Source organism: Lissotriton helveticus, chromosome 4_1, assembly GCF_964261635.1.
Source record: "Lissotriton helveticus chromosome 4_1, aLisHel1.1, whole genome shotgun sequence".
In the NCBI taxonomy this organism is placed as follows: Eukaryota; Metazoa; Chordata; class Amphibia; order Caudata; family Salamandridae; genus Lissotriton; species Lissotriton helveticus.
Genome location: NC_136063.1, coordinates 1,108,741,361 through 1,108,763,481, shown reverse-complemented (window position 1 = coordinate 1,108,763,481; position 22,121 = coordinate 1,108,741,361). Strand labels below are relative to the sequence as shown.

General features: G+C 44.6%; 1 protein-coding gene across 1 annotated transcript in view; it reads right to left on the bottom strand.

The window, feature by feature from the left end:
- The window catches only part of TMEFF1 (transmembrane protein with EGF like and two follistatin like domains 1), a 579,610-nt gene that overhangs the window by 260,453 nt on the left and 297,036 nt on the right, over positions 1-22,121 (bottom strand). Inside the window, exon 3 of the mRNA XM_078687711.1 lies at positions 2,588-2,717. Coding sequence (XP_078543837.1) covers positions 2,588-2,717 — 130 coding nt within the window. The remainder of the gene's footprint in view (positions 1-2,587; positions 2,718-22,121) is intronic.

The window sequence follows — 22,121 nt, the reverse complement described above, 5'->3', positions numbered from 1 at the left end:
GTCTTCACACCATTACGGTAGGATCTCAATCCCTAGAGATTCTATAGGTCCTGATGAAATGCAATTGATCCATAGGGACAGAAGAGGCATAAAAAATGTTGACCAGGAATCCCATTTATGTTAACTCTACATGTATCTTGTACCATAGAATGGCTAGTTATCAGAAGAGACTAGCAACATTATTTCCTGAGGTTTCTCACTTTATGCTTTTTAACCTTGACATAGTTCTTCTATCCCCAATTAAAAAGACAGGGAAGCATCTATAGCCAATTTTAATCCACCCTAACATCCACATTTTCAAATTTAGTTACTTGTGCTCACCAATGCACCCAGACCTCTTGGCGAATATTAAGATCTTCGGCAAACTGGCCCCTCAAGGGGCCCGTTGGGCTTTTCCCCAGCAGCCCAATGAGAAGCAAGGCCCAGTGATGAAGCATGGCACATTCAGGTGAGGATAGGCTTGTGCTCCTATGAGCAGATGCTCCTAGTGACTGATTGGGTTCTTGGTATTTAATATATTGCCTTGAACCAATATTGAAACAGTATACTCTATTGATTTTTTTATAAACCAGTCGAGTCATTGTACAGAAAAATCCAGTCAGGTATTCTGGATATCTAAAAAGAATATGCAAGAGGTCAATGTGTATATACAATGGATTTCAGTGGAGGGTATCTGTCAGTCATTCTGAAAACCCAACTATATTTTACTATTTGTTGGCTCAATGAGCCCGCAAAAAACAAAGTCCAGGATTCAAACTATGCCCTTGACATTCAGCCAAGGGCGTTGTGAGCCCGGGCAAATAAATCATTCTTCCTTTGACGGAAATTGTAAATAATGTAATTTAACAGATTTTTATTGTGTATTTCTAAAATGCATTATTAAGTGAAAAGTGAACATGTACCAAATGAATCTCACAATGTGGTGTCTATTTCTCTCCCAATTAAGTGCCTCTATTCTCATCAAATCCTGGTTTCTGTAATTCTGACTAAACTAGTCCCGACATTCAATACTGTTCTGTGCACAGTATTTCATGTCTGAGATGCTTCTGATTAGGGCTGGGCTCGTTGTGCTAATGAATAGGAAAATTCATTGAGATTTTCTGAATGACCTACAAACATGCAAATGTTCTCTATTTAAATTAATTAATATGCAAATTGGCCAAGCACATATTAATTCTGAATATACTGAAACCCTGATAGGATTCTACTGTTTGTTGGCTCAATAAACCTATTCCTATTCTTTAAACAATGAAAATATTCTCTGTATTTTTTTTTCTTTTTCTCTAAATCTGTACCGGGGAGGCTGTTCTGTTGTGTAGAGAAAATCCTAGAGTTTGATAGTTGCTCATGATCAACAATATATAGTCTACATGGGTACTGTATGATGGGCTGTATGTTTGATGGAACTAGCCATATTCTCCCCTCCACATCACCATTATCAATGCACTATGTCATTTTGTATGTCATTTAACTGGTGTGGGGCATTGCACCTCATGTACACAGAAAAATGACTGCCAACTAACCGCTTTACAGAGGAGGCAAGACCAAAAGGAGGTAGTCCCCATGCCCCACTATTCCACATTGTGTGCATCAACTATAACCAAGTGTAACATCAAGAATCCCTAATATCTGTAAATGGCACATCTGCGTTCCATTGGAAGAAGAAGTACCTCTTGCCTTTCATCAAGCGTGTGGCAATAGGTTAACAACAGGTACACACACAACATATGCTTTACGTCTGCTGATCAGTTTTTAACAAACATGCTCTGTTGCTTAGTTGCATTTTTTATGGCATGGTATGTAGCAGAGACTTAACTGTGAGGCTTATTTAGCCTGAATAAACTGCATTATTTGTTCCTTTCCGCCAGAAGTGGTCATTCTTCAGAACTTTCTGAAAAGCTCTATAATTATAGACCTTTCTCAGTGGATTGGACAACGCATTCTACAACCCAGCGGTCATTGTTAAAAGGAGATTATGTAGCCAGACGACAGTGTGAGATTAATTCTCCTCAGCCTACAAAAGCCAAATAGGACCCCTATTGGTGGCACGAGAAGCAAAACAATCAGGTCTACCTATGGCTCTGTGCATCAGAGAAAGATTAATCCCAAAAAGAAAGAGTGATCAAACTCTAGTCCATTTTGAAACATTACTTCTACATTCTGGTAGGTTGGCAAGTTATTTTGATTCAGTATACGTAACTCATCTTTAATTTACAATTTCAAAAACATTACTCAAGAAATGTCTGCTCCATATCTTCCTGAGTTGTCAGACATTGCATGTATGTAAATTATTTTGATGTTAATTGGATTTTAATTCAAATGTTGGGTGACTATGGTTTTAGACGCGTCAACAGTCTGATCACATACAGCCTTGAAACAATATCAGAAAATTCAGACATTGCAAAGATAAAAAATATATGGGCAGTTAGAGATGTTCCTAATTTCCTTGTATACCTCTTTGGAACAGTACAAAAAATAAAAAATGGAAAGATATTTCTGATGAATGCAAGTGCTTTGATAGTTTCGTGTTCAATGTGTTCTTGAATACTAGAACATTTAAGTAACTATGTAGTATAACATTGCTTACCAGAATAACAGGGTCCACGTGTCAACATTGTAATATCTCTCTGCTGTTTACAGGCAGCTCTTCGGAGGTAGCATTCATTTTGGTAAGTGTCTCCATTTGATCCACAAACGGGAATGTAATTGGTGTGACACTGAAACAAGGAGACACAGCAGTTAGTTTTCTTGTGTCATCAGTGGACTGTAATATGGTCATTGTACAAAAGCACAGTCTAGCAAGAGAAACCAGGCTTGCTTGCAAACATTTGGAGATTGAATTTGCATTTCTAAAGACAGCTTAATTATACTTTGGCTCAAATGTACTTGATATTTCTAAGCACAATTCCCTTGGTATGTCACACAGTTAAATCAGATGAGGACAAATGATCACAAGGCAGCACATATCATAATAAGCTTTAATATTCCCATTTATTTTGCATTTGTCAGGACTCAATATGTACCTCTCATTGATTTGCACAATTCATCAATAGAGTTTCTTTTCCTAATTATATTTTAAAGTTTGTAAGGCACGAAACACTATATGGGAGACAGTTCTGATGTACCAGAACTGTAGAATTCTGTCATGCCTGCTGATTGCACAAACCATTTTCCATAAATTTTGCTCATGTGTTCAAAGGAATGGTGATCTATTGTGAATTAATGGATATTTTAAGAGAGTAATAGAATATTAGCACACATACATTATTTATTGCAATTCAAAATAGATAATTTAGGAGAAAGACAAAATTAGATGGTTGTGTTAATGTGGAAACTATTAATAGAGAGAATGTGAGAACCCCCATTTACTCTGGTAAATATTCCTATTTGTGATTGCTTTTTGGACCACAAGGTTTTGGATCTCTGCAGTAGACTGTGACCTGAAAAACAGACGCAGTCAGTGTGTGGTCTGTTTGCATGAATTGCCTCTGCATCTTCATTGCAACACTATATTGTGGAATTCGCATGACCTAAACCAGGTGATTTGGTAGGAACTGAAAGTTGTGCACAAAAGCCCTCGATACTAAAAGCATAGGAAAAATAATAATAATAGATGCAAAGTGTCTTAGGCATACACAACTATGCATATGCCATTTAGCGAATTATGACACAAACTGTGATATTCCCATAGACCATGAAATATGTATCCCCAACATAGATAACCAAAGTAGGCTAATAGGCACTTTAAAGTGCCAACGTTTTTCTTAAATTATTAAATGAGAGTTTAATTAAGTCATGGCTGCTAGTGGCCAATGAGATTAAAAAAAATACATATTAGATACAGTTTGTGGTCAAACATAAAATTCTGCAAACACATTTTTATTTGTACTTTTTGATGAAACATTATCAGAAATTAGGTTCATTTGTGTTGGCTAAACTTGCCAGAAGTTGACGTTCAAAGTCTTCACTTGAGGAAAAACAGGAGCAAGGGAGAGAGTCATTAAGATGTCTCTAAGAGATGTTGCTAATCACTGTGATTTTATTTTCATTGAAGGGCCATGTCTGGACCATCTTACCTCCAAGGAATGACAGGGAGGCTGGCTAGCTTAATTCACACTTGGAATATCTTTCTTCCTTTTTGCAATGGGAAACTATCGATTCTGTTGAGATTTCATTTTTACTTTGGTAAGACTTTTTGCATCTTTAGGAAGCCTCCCACAATATGGCTTTTGCGCACATGTACTCAGTGGAATTTGTGCCAGCCTACAACCAAACACCTCAATACTAATACAACATAATTTCACTGCCAAGATTGATGTGTCCTAAGAGAGAATTATTTTCCTGAAGGCTAGTTATGGTTTGTCCATTGACATAGAAGGATCATCCCATAGCTATTCGATACTTGTTAAAAGAGGAGGGATAGGAATAATATTCGCTGGAAGCCAGTGAATGAAATACTTGAACTTTTGTAAGTCTTGAATGATGGCTGAATGAGAGCTGTTTACTGACTGTCCACTGACCTATCAAGGGTCCACTAGGGTAGTTATTTTTGTTTTTTGAGCCCTTTTCTGTTCCTGTAAGCTGTGTCTGGGAAACGTTCTGTGTGTCCCAAGGAAGTGTTTTAACTATTCTGTCTACCTATCAAGTTAACTGGAATCTTGAAGTGGACTGTTACCAGCTTTCAGAGGTAAACAGTATTCAGATGGACTCCGTTTCTAGGTTCGTCATCCTGAAGCTGTGTGCCTCATCCCTCCAACATATTGTACAAGTAGAGATGTCCATTGTAGAGCTGTGCTGTAGATTCTGAAAACATGATGCATATGAAGATCACATTTTTCCTTTCCAAAACCTGCAAATAGAGCCTTTAGATCTGGATCAGAAGAAACTCAAAGGGTAAAGCCATTGGACCTCATGCGATCTGTAAGGAACTTTATTTTGTTGAAAAGGGGATTTGAGATTAACTTTCAGTACTCTGTGTCAGCACTTTTGGTTTACCTGTAGCCACTGAAGCTTTTGAAGAGACACATTTTGCTCTTATAAGAACTTTGACACAGAACATTTAAGAACTTTATTAACTCTGAAATGCCATACTAGAGCATGTGTATTCAAAGATTCTAATTTTAAAACTGTATACGAAAAATTATATTTTGTTGGTATTGGACGAAGAACTAAATTGAATAAGTAAAGATTTTACAAGTTATCAGAGAAATTAACGTATTAAATATAGAGGTTTCAAATGGGATTCGTTCATGTCTGCTCCTATCTGATACTCCCAAATAGCGGTTACGGCAATAAGGAGTTAAGGTGCTAGCTCACCAAACCATCATCCTAACGAGGTTTCATAGGGGTTTCACAGGTCACAATAGCAGTAAGAAATGGAGTTAGTAATTGTGAAGGATAGGAGTCCTTCACATTTAATAAGTCCAAAATGTTCTTGTAAGTGGGAATACAACAGGCACGACCCTGCTGTAGCACTTGACTCTTTCAGAGTAGTAAAGCAGAGCAATCCAAGGCCTACTCATGGAAGGTGGTATGGGCTAGCAATCCAAATTTGTTGGCACACTACAACAACAAAACTCAATAAGTCATTGTCCAATCAGTGCTTTTTATTTTGAAACGAAACAGGACATGTATTACTCGCGCAATAAAATACTATACATTGGTGACATCTGCATATCACATTCCTGCTCTAGTGGGTCCTATTTTGCGCCCACAGCACAGAGCTTTACAGGTGAAACCTAAATTGACAAGCATTTGCAGTGAAGTAGGTCTCGTATTTGCTATTGGCATTGTAAATGACAATGCCTTTTATTTATCTGTTTTGAGAATTAACACATAAATAAAAGGCATTGTCATTTACAATGCCAATAGCTACAATTATTCCTCAAATATATGTTAAGAGGTGTTTACAGGTGGAACCAAATAATAAAAAAAAAGAAATCTTAAACATACCATCTAATGTAGATTTTTTTTAACAGATTTTATTTGTCAAATAGCACATTTGTGTCAGAGCTCTGTAACCCAGAGACTTCTGTATAATAAACGGAATGTATTATGATTTTGACATTTTCATAAAAAAATCAAGGAAAAATGAAGAGCAGTGCAGGTGAAAAAGGAAAAAACTATATAAAAAACCCTCTCAACAACCCCCTCCCTCTCCCCCCACATAGCACTAACAGCCTCCCAGGAGCAGCACAGCAATAAAACATTCCTCACAGTGAGTGATTTCAGCACACGAAAACACAACAATCCACCGTTTGCACCAACAAAGGGAACCTAAACTGGATTGAGGGGTCCAGTTGCGGACACCGGCTTCAGCACCAAGTCTCGATAGTCCGCCCATCACTTCCAAATTTTTAAATGTTTATGTGGGCACCCTCTTGCAGTGAAAATGGGAAGCTCCAAGCCCATGCAAATGTCTAGGCCATTCTTCCATGCGGACAATGGAGGTATCACCGGAGCCTTCCAGGCCCTAGCGATGTCTCTCTTTGCCAGAACAAACCCAAGCAACATGAGATAGCGTTTGTAGATGTTGCCCTCAATCCCATCCAAACCATGTAGGAGCACCAGCTTCGGCGAGTGGGGAAGGTCCCAACCCAATACTTCAGAGAGGCAGGCCATCACTTCCTTCTAGAATTGTGTCAAGGACGAACAGTGCCAAATTGCATGCATCAGGGTACCCTCCTCCCGTTCACACCTGAGACACACCTGGGAGGCTATTAGTTCCGCTGCCCACAACCGAGACCTTGTGAAATATACCCAATGTAGATATTTAAATTGGACCAGGCGCAGTTGTATCGCTATAGCCGCCCTCTCGCGGGGAAGCTAAGGTCTCCGTCCACTCTTCCTCAACAAGGGGGCCGATGCTCCCTCCCAGACCCCTCTAAGCTTCTGCAGTGTGGGAGAGCAGTGAGTAACCAGAGATTGGTAAATCTTAGAGATCTTGCGATCCTGAAGATCCCCCATAAACACCTTCGCTTCTATCGGGCTAAACTCCGCCAGTGACTCCAGACCCTCCAGGCTAGGGGAAAGGGCATCCTGAAACTGGAGGTATTTATAGAATTGGGTTTTCAGCATGTGGAAGTCCTTCTGTAGATCATGAAAGGACTTAAGGCCCGGCCCCCGCATAACATCCCCCAGGGTAGAGATACCAATGCTATCCCAGCCACGGAACACTGACAGAGTGGCTAATTGTGGCAGGCTCCCGTTGTTCCACAGTGGGGTCTCCCGTGTTAGTTTATTCCACCACCCCATCCTCCGTAGGAAAAAAGACATTTGTCTCCGACGGCAACAAATTTCTTAACTTTGCCGAGTATAGTAGTGTGTTCAGTGGGAGAGCCCCCATACTGTGCCGCTTAACAGCATAGTCCGGGTTGTCCCTATCCCCATATCACCACTCATTTAGGACTAGGAGGTGCAAGGCCATATAGTAGGAAAGAATATTGGAAGTCACCAGCCCTCCACAGTACGTAGAGAGGAAACACGTCCGTAGGGCAACTCGCACCGCTCCTCCCGCCCATAGAAACTGACCCAGGGTGGCATTAACTTGTCGGAACCATCTAGGGGAAATCGGATAGGGGTGATCCTGCAGTTGATATAATAGACGGGGGAGCGAGACCATCTTGAATATGGCCGATCTACCATAAATTGACAGTGGCATATGGGACCATGTCTTAAGATCCTCCTGCACGCGTTCCCAAACCGGAGCCAGGTTCCTTTCCCAAGACACAGTAGGTGAGTCCAACAGGAACACTCCCAAATATTCATGCCTCCTGTGACCACTCAAACTGACAGAGCCCAGGAGCTGAGTCCTGACGCATCCCCAAGAGCCCACTAGGTGGACTTGCAGGGGTTCATGTAGAGACCCAAAGATTCCCCAAAAATCTGCATGATGCGAAGTAATCTTGGCCCCATCTTATCCACATCGGTAAGGAAAAACAAAACGTCATGAGCATATAATGCTATACGATCCGATAGCCCGTGCGCCCATTCAAATCCAGACACCTGCGCATCAATACGCACCCTAGCGTTCAGGGGTTCCATAGCCAATACGAACAAGTATGGAGACAGAGAGGAGCCCTGCCGGGTGCCCCGTCCAATGGAAAAGGTGGAGGAGATAGAGCCGGAAACGTGCGGTGAGATCAGTTTAGAGCAAAGTCAGGGAGGACAAAGAATGTTGCCTGAAATTCAGATGATTTAGTAACGCAAATAAATGCACCCAACTAAGGGAATCAAATACCCCGTCCATATCCGCCAGCAATAGCACCGCCCGTTCACCCAATCCTTGAAAGGTTGCGACCGCAATATGAGCCCGTCGAATATTGTGTTAGGTCGCCCTCTGGGGCATAAACCCTGCCTGATCTGGGTGCACTAAAGTAGTAATATGGGACCGCAGACGATTGGCAAGCGCCTTGGCCAGAATTTTGGCTTTAATGTTCAGAAGGGAAATAGGGAGCTAGGAAGCGTGTTGATCAGGGAGTCGAATGTAGTTTATAACTAAAAGCCTATCCTACACAATGAAGCTGACAGGAGCAAATATGATTACCATGCTGTCCCAATAAATATTAAAAGTTAACTTCTACATTTTTGTTTGCTGGCAGTGTTTACTACAGTCTTTCGAAAAGTGAGTTTTTGTGTAAAAATGCACCTCTCAGTGTGGCTCAAGGGTTGTGTTTATTTGCTTGTAGGCAGAACGCAGGATAGTTAAGTAGCTTCTGCATGCTTTTAGCGAGAGACATCTCCAGTACAAGCGTGTCCTCAAGTGTACCAGGGCTTTTAATATTAAAAAAAGTGGATAAATCATTTGTTGATTAATTCCGGTGGATCTATCCGGCCAACTGCCGATGGAGTACTTTGCATTAGGATGCTGAAGCTGGAATGGGATAAGAGGACTAATGTGAGTAGTAGATGGTTATCAAGCCATCTTTAAACAGCAAATTGTTACAAGAATTAATGCGGCTGACTAAGGTTCAGCACTTCTATTTAAAAGTAAAAGGAATTCTTTTGTCTGTGCACACCTGTCCGGAGCTTGCCGCACTTTCACTCTACTGAGGATCAGAAAAATTTGTGAGGGTGAGGACGGTGCACCAGAAACGAAGTCAAAAAAAGCTCCAAGTTTATCCAAAATGTCCTTTATTCTATAAGTTATTTGAAAAATTCAACCAACGCGTTTCGTTCTATTGGAACTTCGTCAGGGCTTTCTTACGGCGGAGAAGCAGAGTCATGCAGCAAATCCCCGCATGAACGGAAAAAATCAAATGGCATATAATATCAGCTCACACTCCTCCATCCAAAAATAGAGGTTCACTCAAGTCACCCCAACCTATACTTGGGAGTGGCTGGGCCAATATTACGGCCTCTTGTCCTCCGTGGAGGTTTAATCGTGAGGGGAAAAGTTACCCCCAAATAGAATTGGGAACACAGTGGGCCAATGTAGCGGCCTCCCGTTCCTTTTCAAAAGCAAAACGCTCCTCGCAAAAGTATGGCTATTGGGCAGGACATTCAACATAGGAAACAAGCATTGACAAAGTCATTATGTCTGGCCTTCCTTAAATGGAAGTGCATTCATTTAAGCCTGATTAAACAGCTTCTACCAAAGTGTTTTTTGTTAATCCCACTAACTCCTAAAACATCAGAATCATGGTTAAGGTAGCATAGATCTTCGACTAAAGGGCTGAAGCTCTTAAACAATCTTTACCAGTATCAAAGAATGAAAGAGAGTGAGCAGGTAATAAAAGAGAGAACTATACAAAGTGAAATGAAAGCTGGAGAGTCCTATGCAGCAATTTTTTCAACAGAGAAATCTTTAAAGAACGGGAAGCAAAAAACAGCATCCATTTAATGAATAATGGTTGAGGGCTAAAAGAAAAATCCAAAATTCTACCCAAAAATGTGTCTTTGCCTCTGTATCCAATTACCTTACAAATGTAGAGGATGTCAAGAAGCTGAAAAATCAGCAGCATAGAAGAAACACCACTTGTGGTGTAGTATTAGCACCCAAGCCTTCCTCCCTTAGTATGCACGTGCTGGGAGGAGCATATGTGACAATACCTGAAAACCATACCAGCTTTAGGGAATGTTCGATCTTTAACCCCTTGGCCGCGGCGGTAATTCTGCCGCGGCGCTAAGGGGGAGGGGGGCTGCGCAGCGCCGCCATGCTCGTGACGGAACCACTCCGCCACGGGCACGCTGTGCTAATGACGGAGTTGTTCCGTCACGGCCCCGTCCGCTCAATTAAACCGCCGCGCAGGCGCAGAATTGAAGCCGCGTAGACGGGGCGGACGCGCCGTGACGGAACTACTCGTCATTAGCACAGCGCGTCCGTGGCTCATGACGGAGTGGTTCTGTCACGAGCACGAAGGGGTTAAAGAAAGACTCACCTTACTCTTGACTGATGGACCCATAGAAGTAACTACAGAAAGGTTTCCCGCATCACATTCACCCATTGTTACACCAGGGACATGCATGTCTATTAGACTGAAATCTGTTTCTAACTATTCAAAAATTATTTTTATTGGCAATTACAACTTGATTGTGAATGGAACAAATGCCATTAGCATGGTACTGCAGCAGAAAGCCCTCTAAAAGGTTAGTTCTTTTCAGTTCTCATATATGGTAAACTGTGGTGCAAAATGCTTGAGACAATTGGACAAAACATTTCTTGGCAACGGTGCTCCTCTGGTCTTTGCAGTGGGAGATGACTTACTTGATGTGCTCTATTAGTCATTTGGTGACTAATTTATTTAAAAATTATTAACTTATGAATATATCAAATGAAAATAGGACAATAGCAGTCTGCTTGAAGTTTAATATCCCAGTTAGTCTGAACTGCTGTCCTCTTTAAAGAAACCCGTTAAAAAAAATATCCTGGGTGTCATGGTCAATCTTTGTGTTGCTTGCACTGGTGAGTACACCCCAATATTAACTTAGCATGGTAAAGGGAGCAAGGCTTGTGAACAGCGCATGAGTTTGTAAAATCTGTGAAGGTTAAGGTTTTTCCCAAAGAGGCAAACTACGAGAGCAGGGGCATTAACGAGGGACCTAGGAAAAGTGGGAAGCGGAGCAAGACAATCAAACATGCATGCACCAAATAAACAAGCATTTGCAATGCAATAGGTCTCGCATTACTGATAGTTTGAGGTATTGGTGTTGCAAATAAAAATGCAACGCCAATACCTCATACTTTCAGTAATGCGAGAACTAGTGCATTGCAAATGATTGCATAGTGACCAAGGTACCAGCACTGCATGTCTAAGTGCAGTACCGCAAGCTGTTCCTAGTGGTTCCTAGTGAGCAAGGCACCAGCACTGCTTGTCTAGGTGAAGCACTGGAAGTTGCTCCTAGAGGTCCCTAGTGAGCATCATAAACTTTGAAGATATGGTAAATCCACCCTACCCATAATGCATTGCATGCAAGACAGTACCACGAGTACATTCAAATAGATATGTCCATATATACAGTTAGTAGCATAGAAATGTGACAAAATAATTATATTAATTCCAGATTAGGTTTGGTTGTACTCTTTGTGGAGCTGATGAAGGGTCATTTATTGAAGGTCTAATATAAATGTGAGATGTGGTAGGTGCAGTACCGCAAGCTGCTCCTAGAGGTCCCTAGTGAGCAAGGCACCAGCACTGCTAATACCGTAAGCTGCTCCTATAGGTCCCTAGTAAGCAAGGCGCCAGCACTGCCTGTACCGCAGGCTGCTCCTAGAGGTCCCTAGTGAGCCTCAAACTTTTGGTCACATATGGTACTCCCATAATGCATTGCATGCAAGACAGTACCACAAGTATATTCAAATAACTATGTCCATATATACAATTAGTAGCTTTAAAATGTGATAAAACAATTATTATATTAATTCTGATTAGGTTGTACTCTATGTGGAGTTGATGAAGGGAAATTTATAGAAGGTCTAATACAAATGTGAGATGTATAGGTGCAGTACTGCAAGCTATGTCTAGAGGTCCCTAGTGTGCATCATAAACTTTGAAGATATGGTAAATCAAACCTACCCTTAACGCATTGCATGCAAGACAGTACCACAGTACATTCAATATATACAATTAGTAGCTTTGAAAGGTGACAAAAGAATTATTACATTCATTCCGAATTAGGTGGAGCTGATGAAGGGAAATTTATAGAAGGTCTAATATAAATGTGAAATGTGCTAGTGAGTAACCACTGCCAACCTTGTTGAGGACCAAGTGAGTGTCTTGTCTGAAGGCCTTTAAGAAAATAGTGCCTTTAGGCTGTAATTAAAACCTAGGGCGTAACAACACATGTAATAGGGGGTGTCATCATGAGAGGTTACAAAAAGACACAGGGAGGTACTAAGGGGGTAGCACAAAGCCTAATGACCAATAAAAAGCCACCATTTATAAAGGACAGGGACAGGAGCCAATTAAAAAGAAGGGCTAGAAGTAGGCGGGGCTTTATGCACATATCCTGAAAACAACATGTCTCGAAGAGAGCACAAGCGCTTCCTAGGCGAGACCTAAAAACAGGGTGTTAAAAGAATCTGTCAGAAGCAAAGAAAGTGAAGAAAACAGAAATAACGAGCACCTGAATACACAGTACAAACATATTTTGGAATCCAAAAAGTAAAGGTTTAACTGTTCTCTTTGTGTAAATTAAAAACGCAGTGCTGGGTCCATACTAGACACATATCTATTATACAAGCAAGATGTTATCCTGTACCAGCCAAACGAAGGTGAACGGCTGCAACTGCGAACTGCAAGAGATTTGGTGAAAGGGACATAAGGATCCAGGCTAAGGATTCTGTTGACCCTTTGCGCTGCAGGCATGATGCAAGTGCGGCGCCGCTCTTGTGTTTTCAAAGGTCTTAAGTAAAGGAAGTGACTGTAAAATAGACATTTCGGGGGCAGTGCAACTGAGCATTTGCAACATTCTAATTGTGACTAGGAACAGATATAAAAAAGAATTTAAAAACTGGATTGTCTTGGCAAAATCAAACTCACGTTGACCTTTTTCAAAGAAAGTCCCTCCATTTTCTGGCAGATGCAAGGTTATACTCAAGCGCGTGACGTAATATAAATAAACACACAAACGTTTTCTTACTTTAGAGAGCTCTTCGGTCACGCTGTACTTTAAACCAAGGATAAACATGATCCCCATGCTGTGCTTTCATGTTAATAGAGGCCACGCCCCTTTCTTGACACTAGCTGTGTCTAAAGAAATGTCTGCAGCTGCTATTAAAGTGAAAGCTCAATATGGGGATCTTTTACCCCCAAAAGTATTTGTTTGACAAGTTTTGTAAAAGCGCCCTGTGAAAGTGCGCATGGCTCGCTGAATGTTGCAAGAAAGTACAGTGTAACAACCATAGTATAAAGGGCCAGTCCTCATGGGAGGTTACAAATGAAGACAAGGCGGTACCAAGGAGAGACTAACAAGCCTATTAACAAATCAGAAGCAAGCATTTATGAAGGACAATGACACAAGCCAATGACAAATATGGCCGGAGACTGGGCGGGGTTTCAAGTCCATACTTCAATACAGCATACCTCGCAGAGAAACGCATGCGCTGCCAAGCTCAACCTAAAAAGTGGAATTTCTTGTTGCTTTTCAGCCTGGTCTTTTAGAGAAAAGCCAGAGGGCTTAGACTACACGCTGGGCCCACGCTAGGGTGCATGCCTTTCGAGGAGCACAGGAGCTGCCTACAGCAGTCTGTCTGTTTTCTGACATGGCTCCAAAGAAAGATGGATTCAACAATACGTCTGAATGCTGATGGTGTGCATGTCTGCTTTTCTTGTTATGTCTCTTCTTTCTCTTGCCACTCCTCAACTTTCCCCTAACTCCCCATTTTCACCAACACACAGAGGGTTAAAACAAGACGAATAGGAGGGTTGTTTCATTTGGATTTGCCACGGGTGCTTTCTGAGTAAAAGCCTTCTCTGGTCATAGATCCTATTTTTAAAGAGCTTTTATACCGCACTACTGTTTCTAAGAATGGCAAATATCACGTCCTTCTGTCAACTTTCATTTAATGAGTTGGTACAGTTCGTGTTGATCTGTGTTTTGTCGTATATTTGATCGAAGCCAGTAATAACGTCTGCAAAAAGTGATTGCTGACTGAAGCAAATTCGGTTTGATCATCTCAGAAGCAATGTGTATGGCCAGAGCTGAGACATGTTGAGAAGCTGCTTGAAATGAGAAAAGTCACAAAAGAATGCAGGTAAAGGTTTGGGGCGTGTCTTGAATGAAGGAGAATGGATCACATTACGTTATGAGAACTGTCCATGGCTGCCTAGTAGCGGTGCTCTAGTGCCGTTTTGGTAACACGCCTTTCGCCGATTTACTCTGCTCCCACTCGTTTCTGAACATCGAAGCATCTTTATTTCCAAAGTGTCCTAGATGAGCGTTGTATACTTAATAGAAAATGTATTTGCCAGAATAAGTATCAGGATGCAGCTATACCTGTAAACAGGGATAGCGAGCTGAGCCTGTCTAAGATGGCTTTTGACAACACTAACAGCCTGATTCATGAAGCGAAATAGCGCCCGCAATGGCAGCGAAAACGCAATTGCGGGTGCAAAACATGGAATCGGCATTCATGTACGAAATAGCGAAATCGCTAAAAAATAATAGCGAGCGGAATAGCGATTACGCTGTAAAAGTCGCAGACTCCGGGAAGTCGAGCATTAGCGAAAATGAAATAGCGACCAACCACGGAATCTGCGATTTGAATAGCGAAACGCAATACTGTCTCAATCGGCATTCATGAAAGAAATACATTAGCGAAAAATCGCTAAATCGCACATTAGCGCGGCGCAATTTAAGGACAACTCAAAGCAGGTGGTAACCATAAAAGCCATGATTAACCAAATTTTGAAAAACTGTTAGCCAATCACCAACAGGTCCAGGCCTGACCAATCACACATAAGGACATTCAGCAGCAGCAATAGGCGTTCCACAATGCCTGGGATGTACATGGTGGTGAGGCGGCGAAGGCTACAGCGAGCAGCACGGAGGAGACGCATGAGGCAGGCACGGATTTACCGGCAGCGGGTCACCTTGCTGGGGCAAACCAGAGAACAGATTTATGCCAAATACAGGCTGAATGGGGAAATGATCACCTGGCTGATACAAGAACTCGACCCCATCATGCAGCACCCAACAAGGCGAAACAATTCTGTGCCCACACATGTGCAGGTATTGTGCAGCCTGCACCTCCTGGCATCCGGCAGTTTCCAGGGCATAGTAGCCGCTGCTGGGGGGATTTCCCAGCCCACCATGTCACGCTGCCTCCACACTTTTGTTGACGCCATGCTCACCCAGCTCCACCAGCACATCACATTTCCCACCAGCCAACAGGATTTGGACCTCACAAAACTACAATTTTATAATGTTGCCCATTTTCCCCATGTCCTTGGCTGCATAGACTGTACCCACGTCGCCATCTGCCCACCAGCTGGCACGGAGTATATGTACCGCAACAGGAAGTCCTACCACTCCCTCAACATACAGATGGTCTGCAATGCCAAGACCATCATCACTGACATTGTGGCCCAGTACCCAGGGAGTACCCATGACTCCTTTATCTTCAGGCACAGCGGACTCCACACACGACTGCTCAGGGGAGAGTTTGGGGAAGGACACCTACTTGGTAAGTACACTTTGTCGACAATGTCACATTGCTATGAAGTAACTGCGCTGCACAGGCAATCAACATCTGCTCCTCTCATTCAGGTGACAGTGGCTACGCCCTACGGGAATACCTCCTGACCCCTTACCTCAACCCTGCCACACCTCAGCAACGCCGCTACAATGTTGCGCACATCCGGACAAGGAACTGTATTGAAAGGACATTTGGCCTGCTCAAGAGCAGGTTCCGTATACTGCACAAGACAGGTGGGGCCATGTATTACAGTCCTGCAGCGTGCTGCCGTATTGTGGCTGTCTGTGCAATGCTTCATAACATTGCAACCAAGCGCCGGATACCTGTTGACATCTCAGGCAGTGAATCTGAGGGGGACGACCGGCCACCAGCACATGCGCACCATGCACGCGGGGAGAACCCAGCTGAAGGCCACAGACGTCGCAACCATATCACAGCTAACAATTTCTAGCCCACCCCCTTCCCCCACCCCACATATCACAATTGCATGCAAACTGTAATGATTACACAAGGCGTATGTGTGCACCAAAATAAATGTATTTGTTTGAATCACAAAAAATATAAATGGGTGTTCGTAATAACTATATACAAAAAGCAGTATTCATGCATACTGCATGGGACGCTCCATTGCAGGCTTAAGTTCAGCCTGCGTCTGTGTCCCTGTCACAATGTCATTGCCGTCTCCGGCGCACAAGTTGCTGGCGCCTGGGAGCCTCTTCCTCTTCCTGGGCAGCTGGAGGTGGGGCAGCCCTTGCGCTGCGCCTAGGTGGGGGGGCCTGCGCGGCAGAGTGGCTGCTGACACTAGAGGTACCCTCACTAGCATCATCACCCCCCACAATTGCCGGAATCACAGGTGCGTGCAGTGCGGTGACCGCGGTTGTCAAGTGCTCCAGCACCCGGGTGATATCTTCGCAGCACTGGACGAGTTGGTGCTGCTGGGTTAAGGAGCGGCGCGCAAGCAGGGCGGTGGCATTTGCCGAGGAATAATTGGAGCGGCTGTTGGTGGTCAGCCGGCTCAGCAACTGGTGGTGGCGCCTGCCAGCAACACTTCGGTGCTTCACCAGCGCAGCGGTGTTGTCTTCCATTGCCGTCGTCATGCGGTCAATGGCCGCCGTCATGCGGTCCACCCTGTCGCCCACTCCCGCAACATTGCGGCCGATCTTCTGCAGCTGGAGCTGGATGGCTCCCTGCTGCTGCGACTGGCGCTGGTGTAAACGCAGCATGCGCCGCTCCACACTCATGCATGCGTGGAAGTGGCCATTGCCCCTCCTGGTGGTCGGCCGCTGTGTAGCCGATGTGGCTGGCCCAGATGGTGGTGGACGAGCTGCAGGTCTTGCAGCAGCTGGTGTTGCAGGTGCGGCAGGTGTGGTGGGTGGCCTGGCCTTGGCAGCCGGTGGGCCTGAGGCGGATGCGGCAGGTGTGGTGGGTGGCCTGGCCTTGGCAGCCGGTGGGCCTGAGGCGGATGCTGCAGGCAAGGTGGGTGGCCTAGACTTGGCAGCCGGTGGGCCTGAGGCGGATGCTGCAGGCAAGGTGGGTGGCCTAGACTTGGCAGCCGGTGGGCCTGAGGCGGATGCGGCAGGTGTGGTGGGTGGCCTGGCTGCTGGTGATGGCGCTGGCGCAGGGGCTGGTGGCTGGGTGGCAGGTAGGGATTCCTCCTCCTGGGCCTCCTCGTCGATCAGCAGCCTCTCACTGTCGCTGCTATCTCCTGCACCTGTGAGGGTAAGTGGATACTCATTAGGTGCATGTGACTGACAGACGTGCAGATGTTACATGCATGCTGGGTGTCATTCCCTGGGTGGCTGTGTATTTGCGCACTTTGGAACCTTTCGGGCCGCATTGTGGTAGTACTACATTGTGGACATACTACGTCTCCCACAATGCTTCAGGGCATTTCCTGATGCACGGCATGACTAAGGGCCAATGAGTGAGCCTATTTGGTCATGGGCGGTCATAGGGACAGGGTCGCAGTCGCATGCCACTTACCTTGGGTGTCTTGGGTGGGGCGGGAGGAGTCCAGAGGGGTGACGCCAACACACGCCTCCCTCTCCAACGTGTCCTCTACCCGGTCCTCCAGGGGGGTGTTGGGTGGGACAGTCGGGCCACCTCCTCCGGTGCCTGATGCCTCACCAAGGCGCTCCGCAACCCTCTCCTTGGCACGCCCTCGGAGGTCGTACCACCGCTTCTTTAATTCCTCAAGGGACCTGTCCGCAACTCCCACAGAGTTCACACTTGCCGCAATCCCCACCCAGATTCTCCTCTTCTCCTGCTCCGGGACCCTCCGGGAGTTTGCACCAAACAGCTGGTCGTGGTTGGCCACCACACCCTCTATGAGGTTCTCCAGCTCCTGTTCCGAAAATTTCAATTTGCGCTTTCGGCCAGCGCTGTTGCTGGGTCCTGCCTGCTGGTCCTCTGCCATAGCGGTCGCTATTTCGGCGGGGTCGGGATGCGCAAACGGCGAGTTGGTGGCAGCTTTCCGTCGTGGACAGTCGACAGTTGGCGTCACTGTGGTGTTTGGGGGTGGGATTTGGCTGCTTCCTGGTTGTGATGTCATCACGGTGCTCGGAATGCGTCTTCCCGTTTTCCTGATCCCGCGAGAATGCGACTCGCAATCCCGTGCAATCGGGATTGCGAGCGCAATCTCGTGCGATCGGGATTGCGAGTCGCAATTCCCGCTCGCAGGTAGCCGGAAATAGCGATTAATCTGCGTTTTTGGTGGGTCGCTAACGGCTTTAGCGCCCGCATGCGAGTCGCTATTTTTTCTCAGATAGGTACATGAATGCCGTTTTGCGTTTCCTCAATAGCGAGTCGCTATTGATCGCTATTAGGGACACGCAAAACGGCCCGTACATGAATCAGGCTGTAAAAGTGCAGCAGTATCGATCGCCAATACCATCAATAACCAATCACAGATGTACTTAACAAGGGTGGTAAGACCAGGCTCCTCACTAAAAACCCGTACTGTGGGGGAAGCGCTATTTCTTTTACAAACATTATCTAGCCTCCTATATCACTAGCGATGGACAAGTAAATTGTGTAAAACAACCCATCAGCAATTAGAAAATAAACTGACACCTACAAAGAAATTTAGCACAGTATATTGTCAATCATATATCGTGAAGTCATGCAAACAATAACATATCACAGGAACACACAGGACTGTTATGTAACATATACAATAACAAAATAAGAAATAAAAAAAAATATATAACAGGTGTCAAGACTGAAACATATTAAATTAAAAAACCATTACACAGATTAACATGAATGACTCATTATGATGTTCGAAGAAAATAAATGACTGTTCAAGTGAATATCCTCTTTAGCTCGGATGTGTAATAAGCCTGACAGATGTAAGGAGCCCCTCTAGTTATCGTCGAACATTTCGACCGATTTAGGTTAAGTGTTTATATCAAGCATCACAGCGGGCCTTCATCAGGACTGGGAAACAAAAAACAGCCTGTAGTTATGGTGAAGTAGCATCAATAGTAGGCATCCTGATCCAACAATAAATGCAGTATCAACCAATTAAAGGCCCTTTAGTTTTGGGAGTGAGGACCTTAAGCCCATAGAGAATCTTCCTCAGGGATTATGTGAGGTGGCAGAGCCAACGATTTGACTCCCATGGGAGTATGGTGAAATAGCCAATAATCTCCAGGATCCAGAATGTTGTTACATAACACTAGATTTCCGAGGTTCTGCAGGATACTGGGTTACCCCATTAATCTTAATGACCTAACTAAAACCCAGTAGCTTATTTCCTGTGGGAAATCTAGTATGTGTTCTCAGATGTGAACCATACACGGACTGGTTATGGTCTGATCCAAATTTGCCCAGGTTGCAACTGGTATGTCACACAAGTAAGTGATGTAAACTTGCTGCTGTAAAATGTTCCCATCCTTTAAACACCATGCACCAGGTCTATTCAAGAGCATGCCTTCATCTTCTCCCAGTTTCGGACCAAGATGGGCAATAAACGCAAAGCGCATGACCATCACCATAATAAACCCACCATGCATTGCATTTGAGGCATCTGCTGTCGCCATAGAAATGGGAAAGGTGGCATTTTAGCCAATGTGAGATGGTTTTCTACAATATGGTTAATCACAGAACTACAGTGGCATTCATCAAACTGTGACGTGCAGGTACGCAAACAAGTGTAATATAAATACAAGATGGCCGGTGCTGCTTTGGAACTCATAATAGGAATGCACTTTAATTATGCATGCCGAAGGAGTGCTAGCCATTTTATATGCTGACCTCAAGGGTAGAGAACGCGGACTAAGGGCTAGAGTAGCTGACCTTAAAGTTGGGGAACTGGTTCCAGTCTCCGCGGGAGGCTCAACATCCTGTGATTCTGGGCAAATCACTTAATCTCTGTATACTTGTGAATGTGTCTGTCTGTAATACAACTGGTGCTTGAGTAAAGCACTCCAATACCTTTGGGTCGGGTATATGCTACGTAAAATTGCCAAATAAAAAAAAAAAGAATGAACAATGGGAGTGAGGTGGTAAACAAACCCAAGGGTGTGTATAAAACAACAGCGGTGAGGAAGGTGTTAGGGAGCACAAACAATGGGCAGTGAAAAGACGGAACACATGCACTCGTATGGAGTACAGGGATGACATTTTTTTAATAAAAACCTCTGAAGTGCGTGGCCAGTGGAAGGGCACTGGCCTCCAGTCACTGACTGCCAAATGGAAAGAGTTCTTGGTCCAAGCTCCGGGGAACAGCGGAAGTCAGGGAAGAGAGAGGAAGTGCAACTTGATGACATTATAAGCTGCTGCTGACCAATGAGAAGCAAGAAAATGAGAGTGGCCGGCTCAGCCTACGAATGGTAAGTAATGGGTGGGCTGTAAACAACTTTTAAGATTTTTTTTCTAATTACAAAAGATTACACAAGCACAGAGCAAGTGCTCTGCCGGCAAAACCTAAACAGCCACATGTTATATTTTGCACAAGTGCAATCGATAAATCAATCTTGTAAATGTAGCACTGTTTATCACCAATACTTACAATAAAGCATTTCAATTCAAAGCAACAATTAACATTTCTGTTAGATTCTTTCTTTGCTATCAACTGGCCACAAAATGTAGTGAAAAGATCAACCACCTGGTGGTCACTGCACCCCACAACATAATAGCAAAAGCTTTAGTTCTGGGAGTGCCTGATGTTAAGGCAAGCCTCTCCCAGGGCTGAGGATTTAATGCCCTGGGAGAGGTAGGGTAACTTTGTTAAAAACATAAAGGGGGAGGGGGTGTTGCACACGTGCAACTCCAACAACCATCCACTGTAAGCATTTGTAGTGCCCTGCCCATTTTGGGGACACCACAAGGAAAGGAAAACATGTACATTATTAGCCCTCGTATGAAATTACAGGGGGCTCTAGTGGTGCAGTCTCAATGAATAATCAATGAGTGGTCTGCTCTTTCTTTACAGCCACCTTGCTGCGTTAGTTCAGCTTTTTCTTCATTTCATTGGTGGTTGTCCTTCCGGCTCACTTCAGGCAGCTCTTGTGCCCCCCCCCCCCCCCCCCCATGAGCTGCATCTTCCTTTGGGCTTTCGTTGTGGTGGGACAACATCCTTTTCTGATTCCACAGTGGGAGCAGCGCTGCCTGTGGCTCTCCCCTACCTGCCTGCTTTCTGTTCTCCTGGCCTTGGGCTGTGTCGGGTACCTCCCAGCTCTTAGTTATCATTGGTCCCTGGGCATCATAAAAGCTTGCTAGCACTGCAGTGCTTGTTCCTCTGTTTCTTTGCTCTGACCCCAGGGAGATAAGAACCCCGACGCAGTTGAATAAGCATGGGAGGGGGTCCCATGCACACCTCCCCCCTAGGTGCAATTTAAAAAGAGAATGTGGGAAGCGCTAGTAACGTTGCCCTCCCCATGGGAAATCAAAGAAATCCCAGCAGAACACCACACGCTAAGTTTCTCTTGTCCTTTCTTTTAACAAAGAAAGTCCTCAAAAGGGTTGTATTCTGTGGAAATTGGGTTGTCTGCCTCCCGGCACCAGCCTAGTCTCTTCCTGGCTTGTGGTGCTCCTCTCGTGCTGGAGTAGGATCTTGCACAACTCATCTACAAACAGCCAGCAGAACACCATCCTTGACACCCGCTCCAGGCACCAGAGGCTTCTGGCTTATTGGAGGGCACCTAGGGGGCAGTGGTGTCCAAGTCCTTTCCTTCAATGTGGTCATCAGGGGGCATAAGGGGACCACCTCCACTGGCCCAAGAGAGACCTAACCTTGCTATGGGCATTAGCTAAAGTCTAAGTCCTTAGTCCATCTTTGCTTGTCATCAGGCTGTTTCTCCTTCAATCTGGGCATTGCTCCCAGGGTCTTCTCAACTGTCTCTCCCTTGTGCACGGGCTTTTATGTGGGAGTTGAAACTTTATGGAGCCAGGCACTCCTGGACAATCCTACAATGCCACATCATGCTTTCATCCCTGTCCTGACCATCCTGTACATCACTCCGGGACAATCCAAAATGGT